The sequence below is a fragment of the Mytilus edulis genome, chromosome 3 (genome assembly GCF_963676685.1).
Source record: "Mytilus edulis chromosome 3, xbMytEdul2.2, whole genome shotgun sequence".
NCBI lineage: Eukaryota > Metazoa > Mollusca > Bivalvia > Mytilida > Mytilidae > Mytilus > Mytilus edulis.
In genome coordinates this window covers 86,916,149-86,929,508 of record NC_092346.1, presented here as the reverse complement: position 1 = coordinate 86,929,508, position 13,360 = coordinate 86,916,149, and the positions used below count along the sequence as shown (strand labels likewise).

The 13,360-nt window shown below is 32.1% G+C and overlaps 1 protein-coding gene across 1 annotated transcript; it reads right to left on the bottom strand.

Moving 5' to 3' along the window:
* Positions 1-6,015: 6,015 nt before the first annotated feature.
* On the bottom strand, positions 6,016-6,978 carry LOC139515474 (acetylcholine receptor subunit beta-type acr-3-like). The gene has a single exon (XM_071305046.1). It carries the CDS (start codon positions 6,976-6,978, stop codon positions 6,016-6,018), a length of 963 nt encoding a protein of 320 aa, XP_071161147.1.
* Positions 6,979-13,360: the final 6,382 nt, after the last annotated feature.

The following is a 13,360-nucleotide window of genomic DNA, read 5'->3' as shown; positions in this document are numbered from 1 at the left end:
CTTACTTTGCTGAAAATTATTGCTTTTACAGTTTATATCTTTCTATAATAGTATTCAAGATAATAACAAAAACTGCAAAAATGCCTTAAAATGGCAGATTAGTGGCAGGAACCCAACAAGCAATAGGTTGTTCAATTCGTCTGAAAATTGTAGGGTTAAATAGAAACTTCGCCAAAAAATCAAAAATTGATATTATGTTCATTCTGTATAAAAATGCTCAAATTCATAGATATTAAAGTTTTATTCCGCTAGATAAGCGATCACCATCGATTTTAAATTTAGAGTATCAATTCTCTTCGTTCAGCCATTTTGTCTTCTTTCCCGATTTATAACACCGATATGTCTATAAACCACAAAGAAACAAAACTACAGTAACCGATGTAGTCGTAATTGCGTGTCGATATCTTGTCAATCGTACCGGGTTGTTTTATCCGACTAACTAACTTGATACGGAACATATTCTTATTTTTTTTAAAATTACCGTGGTCTGTTGTTTTTAAACTGTTAATATTGGAATTAGGTATAAAGTCAAAATTTAAATCATAAATAAATGTTCCGGGAAAATTGTTTTCGAAAATCTTATTTGTTCATAATTCATTAAAGTAATAATTTCTATTCAAATAAATTCTGATCTTCCCTCATCTGATCACCACTATGACTAAAGGTATTACTTCCAAAGGTATTGTGAGGGGTGTGAGGTGACACGTCCAGGTATTCAAGCGATTTCCTCACGGCCTTGCAAGTTCATGCATCGTTTCACTTCCGCAGGTATTGATCAGTGTACACGGGCGATAACTTAAAACTTTCCATTTTGAATTATCAGATGTATAATATACAACTGTCTTACTTGTCATTACTAAACTCATACGCTTGTTTATAAATAACATATCTGGTGTAAAGAATATTATTCATAAAAATAAAAATAATACCAAAAAAAATAAGATTTGATGAAATTAAAATCTAATTAAATATTTTTTCCAAGGGTGAATTTTGGAAAATGTAAAATATACTCATTGTCAATAGTGAAGGACAGATTGGAACATACCAGAAAAATGATTTAAAAAAAATGTACGCACTTGTCGACGATTCGTTTATACGACTGGGTAGAAAGTTACGCCGGAACTATAGCGCAATTTAAAATATATACATGTATACATTGAACATAAGAAAAAAAATATATTTCGAATAAATTGGGGTAAAAGTTTTGTAAATAGACTAGTCCACGTATGCCAACAGTATGTAATCATCGAATGTCGATAGACTATTGTATACCAGAAGAAGAAGAAGAAGAGAACCAATTTGATTTAAATACAGGTCGATGTATAACTTGCTTTGGTTCATCGAAGTTGTGGACATAGTAAAATCACTAATTTATATTTCAATAAGATTGTTCTCGAACACAGGAAAGAATTCGTCATCACATTTGTTGTATATATATGCCACTGGACGAACACTAATTATAACCAAAGGATGGGAATATTTTGCTTGGAAACTATTGAGTATCAAAGTTTCGAATTAATTTCGGGATTTTTTTTTCTTAGTATTCAATAACAGAAAAAAAGAATAAATTACTTGTCCGCTAAAAAGGGGTATTCTTGTCAGATAAAAGACTTTTGATTATATCTTAAAAAAAAAGGTAAATATGACATTAAATTGGTTCTGTCTTTTTTTTAAAACATCGTTAAAAAGTTGTGTGTGTAAGGTGAACGCCACAAGAACCACGTAATACTAGTACGAGAGTATAGCATGTAAACATTCCTTCTCAATAATATGGTTGTATTTGAAATCTTTTCATACAGATTGACAACTCATAGTCCGATATGCATGTAATATTTGCCACATGACGCCCATAGTTCTTTCTACCATCATCATCTTATTCTTTGAAATTGCTGTAAATTAACATCGATGGTTCACACCCAAACAAAATGGGAGCAATGAACCTTCAGAGCTTCTCCGTGTTATACACTTGTGAAACTTAATATATAGACGAAATTTCTGTATTAAAATGAATCTACATCTCACAATCAGGATTTTCAAATAACGATTTTGAGTAATTTCCTTACAAATCAATATAAACGTATGGCAAGATATAACCATGAAGGAATTTATGAAACAGAAGATGAGTTTGATGATTGCCAATGAGACAACTATCCACAAAAGACCAAAATGACACAAACATTACCAATCATAGGTCACCGTACGGCCTTCAACAATGAGCACCGTATATAGTCAGCTATAAAAGGCCCCGATGAGACAATGTAAAACAATTCAAGCGAGAAAACTAATGGCCTTATTTATGTAAAAAAATGAATTGTTTTTGTCAGACGTAAGAACTCATCACTATCATAAACGTATACGTATATATGCATGTAGTTTCAGAACAAGCGGTCGATGTCGATAGTCCGTTTTCTAACTATTCAGAGTTAGACATGTCACTTGTTCCTTTTTGGAAGCCTACATATTTCCCCGTCTAACGATGGGAACTCTTTCTGGTTGTGTTGACTATAAATGCTTGCATGGTAATTCTGTCGTTTATCTATACAAGGGGTTGCATTTACTCTCCTTTCCTAACAAACAAACTAACGAAACGCTACTAGTCTGCTTTCTCTGGAGCTCATCCTCAATGGCGCTTATACGTCAGGAAACTTACATGTATACTAATAATGATTGTTTTAAGAACAACGATGTAGGGACGAACTATTCTAAATTCGTCAATATCAGTTATGCATTTCTAAAATATAAGTTTTATTACAACTACTGTATTACTTATTTGGATTAATGACGGCTATCATGTTCAATAATGCACAAATATTATCATAGAATTTAAAAAAAAATGTACACAAATCCTCATAATAAATGCCTTAGTTTAAGATTTCAATACAAGTTAAGAAATTCCGGTAAAGTCAATGATATCAAACAGATGTGCAATGGGATATCAAATTGGGTAATATTGCATTCAGTTTTATTAAAGATTAAAACTACTATTTTTTACTTCATATTTGAATCTTTACACCAATTGCCGCTAAGAAAGTAATAAAAATTGTTTCCTGTTATTTTTATACACTTTCGGAATTACGAATCTGAATTTTATTTTCAATTAATTTACACAATTTAATTATTGTATCTTTATTCTCATCGTGTATTAAATCTTAGTGGATTACCACATCATACTCTTTCTAATCCTTTCTGTTTATCCTTTCCAATAACAACATTTATACCTGTGTACGCTTGAACTCACACCTGCGGCTAAATAGCTGCAAGGTAAACGAATTGACCTCAAACCGAGAAATATACAGTGACCTTTACAAAATAATATACACGCTCTGCTCACACATTAGTTGCATTGAAATGGTAATCAAAACAATAACGGTAAATAGAACTGAAATATTTTCAGTTCAATATCAGTAAAAATGTTCAATAAATATTTTATGAAAAAAATCTCAACAATAATTAATGAAATTTTTTCGAAAACATTTACTAGAGATAATTTTATAGGAGTTTAATTCAATCAATACAAAATGGTATATGCATATTCATTTTCGTTCATTCTTATATTGTGGTTAATAACTACGACCATTTGTCAGCTGTGCGCTTTTAATTACGTATATTGTCGATAAGCTATAAGAGTTAAACAGATTTAATTTTTCCCCAGAATTCAACAAATCGGGCTTAAACGTCACGACCCACTCGAGAATTCAACCAAAAAAGTTACAAATACTTGATTTTCTCCGTTATTAAAAGAATTATAAATTTAAAACTTTGCAAATGTGTTTTTTATGTTAAGATGAACATAATTAGATGATAAGTAAAAAATCGCGGAATTTACCTTTAACTGCATCATTCAATTGAAATTATGCCACCGGCTTTAAAAGCATTTTTGTATTGTCTTTTTGACAATGGCGCATATGCGGCAGTAAATAAAGAGTACGATATACCCATTGACAAAGTTCTTGGATGTATGGCCTTAGCATAATGTATAGGATCTATAAATAGACATTTTTTATGGACACACTTTTGATAATTATTTTAAAACAAGTGTGGATGATCATAAGATTAGAAAACAATAAAGATGGGGCATACATTCTACATGGTATTATTCCTTTCCTTATTTAAGACAATGTCGACATACTACAGAAACAATACAAGTTCTCTGTATGACTTTAGTTGGCTAAAAGGCAACATCGGTCCGATGCCAATTATATTTACTGGTATGATGTTATCTGACTTTCTGCAAGATTTTATCTGTTCACTCAAAGGTATAGGTAAAGGGGGAGGGTTGAGATCTCAAAAATAATGTTTAACCCCACCGTATTTTTGCCCCGGTCCCAAATCAGGAGCCTCTGGCCTTTGTAAGTCTTGTATGATTTTTGATTTTAATTCCTTGTGTATATTTAGTTGTTATTTTAGTATGTTTAGTATGACGTCCATTATCACTTCAACATAATATACATTTTTGGTTAGGGGACAGCTGGAGAACGCCTCCGGGTATCGGAGATTCTCGCTGCTTTGATGACTTTCGGCTGTAGTCTGCTTTTTGATTGGGTTCTTGTCTCTTTGGCACATTCCTCATGTCTATTCGCAATTTTAAAATCAATCTGAAGTGGATCTTGTGTCGGCTTTGAGCAAAACTTCTGCTTTACCGATTTATGTCCACGACAAGGAAGTAGTATTTGTAGGAATATATTGACCGATAAGAATGATGGGATTACAAGTTAAAATGAAGCTATGATATTCCGATATCGCAACATACCGACATCTAATTGATCCGACATCCAATTGGTCCAACGTTTTTACGATAACGGAATATTAACATTAGAAAGCCAAATAAAGGGTTCATTATTAGAAGTGGTTTGAAGCGGTGAAACGAGTACTGGAAAAAAGTAAATATATTAGTGCCAAAGTAGGCAAAAGTCAACACCAGCGTAATTAAAAGTACTAAGTACTTTGTCAAGTGTTGTGTGATTAATTAAATACCCCAAGATTCACGGCGGCCGATTAAAGTAATCTAACACAGTTTGACGTACAATGAGTGATCATATTTTCCTTGTGATAATTCATATCCAAATTGTCTATTTGTTGATATAAATATACTAGTAGCACTTTACTCATTTTAGTAATGTTAGTTAGTTCTCTTAGCATATCTGATTTAGTGATATATGAAATTGCTGACATTAAATGGAGGAAACTCAACATATTGCACTACAATAATATTTTTTTTGGAGCCCTATAGTTGTCTGATCTTGACGCGGTTGGCAGGCTTTTAAACTTAAAGGAGATCATACGTTTCCTCCATTTAATGTCAGTTCATTATGGGACTTTTCTATGAAATTTAAAAAATACGTCAGATGTCATATTCCCCCTTTGCCTGAAATATTTTGTTACGGATTATTTTTATAAAATTTGCAGATATACATGTATGTGTGTAAATACCTGCAATCAGTTTTCAAAGAATCCGAGAGACAACGTTACGTAACATACGTTACCGTTAAAATAGACCGAAATTAATTAATACTTTGATAGAGATGTATTTTCCTAGCAGTAATACAGTGTTTATGCAGTATTGTTTCGTTTTTGCATTTGTTTTAACTCGATTTTTCTACTGGAAATATCCATGAAGTGAAATTACATAAAAAGAATTGCACCAACATTTCTTTTTACGACCAGAATATTTAGAAAGTGCACATTCTTAGCTTTCCAGATATATAATTTAGGTATATGCATTAAAAATTAAAAAAAAAAATGCTCTCATAGTACTAGCCTAGTTATCTCTTTTACATTATCAATTAATATCAATAAACATATATTGTTTCATCAGGGTGTTACTGCACAATATTTCAGCTTGATTTCATTTCATATCATTTGACACAGAACCAAAAGTAGGATGACAACCATGGGTAACAGTTAAAACAAAATAACAAAATAATTAATTATCAGTTTTGTATTTGTTTCTGTGTCACAAACAAACTCCTATATTTTATTATTTTACGATTAATATTTTCCGATACAAAAATACTTTTAAATTAAAACGTAAACGAAATATCCAGTCAAACAAACACAAATAGCGGCATAGAATATACACAGGCAAACACAATCTAAAGCGTTAGCTACATCCTTCCCCGTTACATTTACTTCTATTTCATTTATCTGTTTATTAGGATCATTAACCGGTAATACAACATTGCGTTTTTTCTCCAACCTCCATTTTGCAAATCTCTTCAGTGGTGAACTTAATCCAGCTGTTGTTTCCTCATAATAATATTTCGAAACCATTATGACACTTCCGACGATAAAACCACTAAGCGAAATTATTGTTATCATGACAGCTAAAAGTACGCACATCGGATTGGAGGATGTTGGAATAGCGGCCGACACTAAAGTTAAAAATATGGCATAGGAAAGTAATATTGTCATTGCTAGAGATACACGTTCACCTGATTCCACTGGGATAACGAAGACCAAGGGATTCAAGAGAGCGAACAACAGAGTTGGTAAAATCATCATCACGGCATAGTACAAAGACTGACGCTTTATTTTAATTTTTACGTTGAACGTGCTATAATCGTTGTAAACCTCAACAAATGTTGAATATTCCAAAAGGGTCCAATCTGAATTAGGTGTATACCAAAGTAACCTCGCTTGGTTAGACAAAGCAGACAATGTTAATGTGGTATTTGTTATTCCCCAGTTGAAAAACATCAATTTACATTCCTGTGTGTCAAAAGGAAATTTTGCAACATTAGTAGGACACTTTGCTTTCATTATTCCTCCCGGGCTATAGTAAACATCTCCAGTGCTAGTTAGAGTAGAATAAAACGTAACTCCATGTCCAATAGGTTCCATGTTATCTGCCACATTTACTAGAAACATTAGAGGTTTCCATATGTCAGATGGGTCTATGGTTAAAGCAAACAAGTTATCAAAAGATGAGTAATCCCACTTGAGTGCAGGGTCAGTCCAATTGAGTAACATAACTCCCATAATCGAAATGGTTTCGTCAACTTCATTGATGGATATGAAAGAATTTAGGTAAAAGTCCACGCCGACATTAAGCTTTTGAGAATGGTCAGCTAACGGTGTTATCCTTTTACTATAGTTTGTAAACAATTGTGAATACAGATTTTGTGCGGTAGCATGACTTTGACATTGTATACCATGTAGGAAATTATAAATTACGAACAAAACAATATATTTGATATGCATGTTAATTAACAGTGAATCCTTTTATCTAAATAAGAACCTTTCACATAAGAATGCCTCAATAAACTTTATCACCGCTACCATTAATACGAGTATGGTACGTCATAGTATCGTCACCTGATCATCTTGTTATAATTGATGATTGGAAAATTCCGCAAACAATCCATATAGTAATATGAGTAAACTGTAATTCAGTTTTCACTGCAAGCTTTTAAAACACAATCTAAAGAATTTACGACAATCCTTCCTTAATCTTAAATACCCTCAACAATGGTTATATTAAACGTGACACTAATCACTGGACCCGATCGAGTTCACACGAAGTAAAATGTTATTCATTGAAATACGAAATGTTAAAGAGGCATTAGCTACTATCTAAATATGAATGTATTTTTTCAAGTATTTATAAAAACGAAATCCCACTAAGGGAAGAACAACAAATTTAAAGATCTAACATTGTTGAGCTATGCATACAATATAATATTCCTTATAAATATCAGCACAACAATGTTTAGTTAGGTGCACAAGAGGATAGTATATATACACGTTGACACATTTATATATCCAATACATTAACACTAAACATACAAATGTATGCATTGTAAAATACAACAAAATGTCAATTTACAAATAACCATTCAACTAAAAAAAAAAGACAAACATAAATCAGAAGTACCGTGTTAGTAAAAAAAAAATATTGCTAAGTTGTCCTTTTTAACATTTTTTTATTCGAGCGTCTTTGGTAGACGAAACGCGCGTCTGGCGTAAATATGAAATTTCAGTCCTGGTATATATGATGAGTTTATTTACAATATTTTCATATAAGATATATTTTGCTAATCAAATCCCCTGGTTTCATTAGCAATTATAAACACAGGGATGAACCTTAGCGTCATTGTTGTAGCGCTAAGGGACATTGTTCACAACCAGGAATGAAATAAAATATTTAAAGTTGAAAAAAAGAAAAAAAAAGAGTTTATTTACAACCACTGGGTCGGTGCCACTACTAGTGGAGATTTTTTCCCCGAGGGTATCACCAACCAAGTAGTCAGCACTTCTGTGTTGATTTGAGTTATCATTGATATGTTCATATTTATATATCAACTGTTAACAAAATTTTGAATTAGTGAAATACAATTGCTTTTCTACCTCAGAAATAGATTTACTTAGCTTATTTGACAAAACCTTTAGGAATTTTTGGTCCTCAATGCTCTTCAACTTCGTTCTTTATTTGGTCTTTTTAACATTTTCTGATTCGAGCGTTACTATTGAGTCTTTGGTAGACGAAACGCGCGTCTGGGGTATATATAAAATTTCTGTCCTTGTATACATGATGAGTTCATTTACAACCACTGGGTCGATGCCACTGCTGGTGAAGATTAATTATCCAGATGGTATCACCAGCCCTGTAGTCAGCACTTTTCTGTTGATTTGAGTTATCATTGATATGTTCCTAATTTTGAATTAAATGTTAACAAAATTTTGAATTTGTGAAATACTATGGCTTTTCTACCTCAGACATAGATTTACTTAGCTTATTTGACAAAACCTTTAGGAATTTTTGGTCCTCAATGCTCTTCAACTTCGTACTTTATTTGGTCTTTTTAACATTTTTTTATTCGAGCGTCACTGATGAGTCTTTGGTAGACGAAACGCGCGTCTGGCGTAAATATGAAATTTCAGTTCTTGTACATATGGTGAGTTTATTTACAACCACTGGGTCGATGCCATTGCTGGTGGAAATTTTTTCCCCGAGGGTATCACCAGCCCAGTAGTTAGCACTTCTGTGTTGATTGAAGTTATCATTGATATGGTAATAATTATAAATTAACTGTTAACAAAATTTTGAATTTGTGAAATACTATGGCTTTCCTACCTCAGAAATAGATTTACTTAGATTTATTTGGCAAAACCTTTAGGTATTTTTGGTCTTCAATGCACTTCAACTTCTTTCTCTTTTTGGCCTTTTTAACATTTTCTTATTCGAGCGTCATTGATGAGTCTTCGGTAGACGAAACGCCCGTCTGGCGTAAATATGAAATTTCAGTCCAGGTATATATGAGTTTGTTTTCTACATGACAAAATATCAAAATCTGTTTTAATTTGTACTCCGTTGGATTCGCAGTACAATATTGTGGTAGCAGTTTGTTTTCCTGTGTTTTTTTTTTATACAATGAATAGATAATGAAATTCATCTCCTATTCTATTTCAACAAATATGACGAATTCGCTCATCTGTTTGTATTCTAGTCCACGCCCCAACTTAATCGAATAGGTTTCGAAACGAATATTGTAATATAAATAAAATAAATCTCTTGAAGAGGTCTTCATTTGGGTAAATCCAATGTTGGATAAATATATCATTCAGCTGTCGTGAAATTATGTTCTTGAAAACCAAGCTTATCCAGTTTATCCAATGGAAGTTGATCTTGCCAAAAAAACTAATTCCATTCTCGTAATCTTATTTTTTTGTTGTATTGAAAATGTCATTTGAGCACTAACTTATACATAATGTAAGATAATTTGTTATTCTCCAATACTAAACTATTACAAAACAATATCATTTTACGTTAACAACAATTTCCAAAGAGAATCGTCCGTGTTCAACATAAACCATATGATTTGGTGTACTGCTTCTAAATTTCTGAAAACGTTTTTGCAAAATTGAAAGTGTATTTTCTCAATGCTATCTTTAGTTTCAAATCCCCATACCTCTGGGGCATATAATAATACAGGACTAACTGATGAGTCAAAAAGTTCAAGCTGCAAATCGACGGGAATAAATGTATTTTTTATTTTTCGTGTGTTACAAAAACTACCTTTGTAATTGAAAAGTACACTAAGGTAGCAGTATAAATCAACTAAATCAATGCTTTCTCCATATATCATAAAATTCTGATTTCTTTTTGCTTTCTTTTTACAACAAATCTCTGCTTTAGGTTTTCTTTTGTTAATCTTTAGTATTCATTTTTTTTTATAATCTTTAAAACCTATACAAGTTTTTATTTGTAATCCTTCTGCACTTTCCGAAAATTGCGCAGTATCCTATGCATATAGTGTAATACACAATTTAACATACATTTGTAATGATTACAAGCACATATTTGAAATATTATTTAGACTTTCTATATTGATTTTAACAAAATAATTTCTAAATCATTAAACAAGAAAGAAAACAAAAAAGGTGATACTCTACTAATCGATTTCTTGTTACATGTTGATGCCATTTTAAGGGAATAACACTCTTTTATTAAGAACACCTCCCAAGATATTAAATGTAAAAATAAAAACAAAATTAATCCAAATTAAAATCAGAATGTTTGCGTTTAAATTCGTCTGATCATAGGTAGGCCATGAAACGTGATAACTTTTTCAGAGCCTTCACTTCTAGTTAATCGTTTCTTAGTCTTTCAACTTAATCTGAACCATCAGAGAGGTTATTTTCACCAGCAGAACTGCTAGTTATGTAACTTATTTGAGAAAACGACTTGTCACAGAAAAGTTGAAAATATAATTGTAATTTTTAAATAAGGAAAAATTTGTTGCATCCAGTGTCGACCTTTGGAAAATGGTTAATGACATCAGTACGTTCTTATCACCACTCCTTGGTTAATATTTAAAAAGGGTTTTCTTAAGATTCCCAAATACTTAGTTAATTATTTGAGCAATAATTTTGAATAGTGTTGAATAATTAAGTTGATTAGATTTTTGCCAATTTACATATTTAGTACATGTGGTAAATGAACTATTTATTATGGTATAATTTTCCTCGGATTATTATATAGATAATAGTGGTGAGACCTTTACATCCATACACAACGTCTAATCATACGTCAAATGAGTATTACTTTCTGTTTCTATTCTGTAGATGTTTTTCCAAGCGAGTACTTGAGTAACGCTCGGTAAATCCAACGAGTACCCTATTAGAAAATCTTCCCCGAGTTACTAATTTGAGAATACGACTTGTCACAGAAAAGTTGACAATATAATTGTAATTTCGAATTGATTAAATATATATATAGAAGATACATGATAGCTGCTAAACCCCACAAGAAAGGGGCATCCGTTTATTGATGTTTGAGATGACAATCAGTCCGGTCACTACAACGGAAAGGACGTGCTGGGTCTACTCCATTTTACCTGCAATCTACGATGTTGGTTTACTGATAGATGGATCGCCGACACACAACTTTCGATAAAAAAAAAATAAAAAAATAAATCCAACCATTAACAGTTCGTTTATAAACTTGTGGTTTTGCGAAATACCCGCGTTAGCTTTTGGTCCGTAAAACCCAATGTGGGGGACACATTATGCCAAATGAAGTCCGAGGGTCAGTATTGAAGGTGTTGGATAATGGACTGCTATTTCACTGTCTTACAACTTCTGATGAAGCCTACTGTCTTACTATCTCAAGATCCATCGATCAGAACTTCAACATCGTGGTTAGCGGGCTACCAAGCTGACCAACTTGGCAACAAAAGCAGCCGTTGTGGAGGCAGTAATCAACACCAAAATAGTCAAAATATCAAAAAGATCTTACCAAAACCAAAAATGGTGGCCATTATTCTCAACTTTCCATCGTCACGCATGAAAATATTTAAACGCGCACCAAACGCCTTCGAGCAGCAAGCATACCGTGTGAGGGCCGTAAAACCAGTCCAGGTCGTTAAACGATTCCATCATCATCATAATGACATTTAATCGGATACCTTATATAGGAAAAGTGTCACTTTGTCTGTACGTTTAAGAAACTGCTTTCTTTGGGCAACGAGTTGACCGTCTTAAGCCATATTTTATATGAGCCAGAGGTTTCGCTACCTATAAAAAAGATTCAATCCACTTTATTTTCATTAAAATGTCACAAACCAAGTCAGGAATATCGCAGTTGTTTTCTAATAGTCGGTTTTAATGTAGTTGGCGTCTGTTTTTATTGCACATTAATGTTTTTGTTGTTCCGTTATTATCGTCGTTGTTAAGTATTTTGTAACCCGGATGTGTTTCCCTCAACCGATTTATGACTTTTGAGCAGCGGTATAACACTGTTGCCCTTATTTATACCCAATATATCCTCAGAATCCATCTTTACCTTTATTCCCAGTGATGGAAAAAAATAAGTTTTAATTGTTGTTATATTATCCACTTTATATGAACAAAATAGTGCTAATAATCCGATAACTGATTTTAATAGAATATACATATTTAGCTCATTTCAATACCAAGGTATCATAGTTAAATTACCAGTAATTGCTTCAATATGATTGATTGATTAATGTTTGATACACTCATCATCCACGCAAAAGGGCTTTTTCGGGGCTAGAGCTAATTTAAATATTTGAATAGCTGAAATATAAAGTCCTCAAGTTATTCCTAATATTCGTAGAAATGTGGCGTGCAGACTAATATTACATGGATTAATTGACATAGTTGTAAAGAGGCCAACAAGAATTAAATAATACCAAATTAATATGTTTAAATGACTTACATAAAATAGATGTTCAAAATAGTTATTAAACAAATAAAAAAAGGCCTATTTATATAATTAGAAAAAACAACACATATCAAAATATAGATTCGAGACAAAGACTAATTTCTTTTAAATGAATTGAACAATAGTTTCGTTTTGAGTAGTATTTACACTACTTAGTTAAATTTACGAATATCGATAAAACTAACATTTGAATAACAAATTTGTTGTAAAAACTGTTTAAACTTCTTCTTTCAATTCCTAAAATGTCTTGTGAGTCACATATTGATGACACACAAATCTTTGTAACATTTAAGATTTTTAAAAATACTTTCCGACACATGTACAGTTGTTCTTAATTTGAAGTTGATGGACGCGAATAGCTGCTGTTTGATAAATGCTCCACACAACACTGTGGTAGGGGATATTGTTTATAATCTGTCTGACACAAATACGCTGATCAAAATGTTGATGGAAACCGTAATTATATTCTAGTTGACACAAATTCTTGAAACAAAACTCTGATGGAGACCTTTTTAACAGAGCTGCACTGACCGAAACGTTGATAGGAACCTTGGAAAAATTACATCTTGTTAGGAGTCCTTATTTCTGTGATTTTATATTGTCAACACACTGTATACATTATACTTATTATCTTTTGTAACTATATATTTCCAACAAAATGACATGACTTTTATG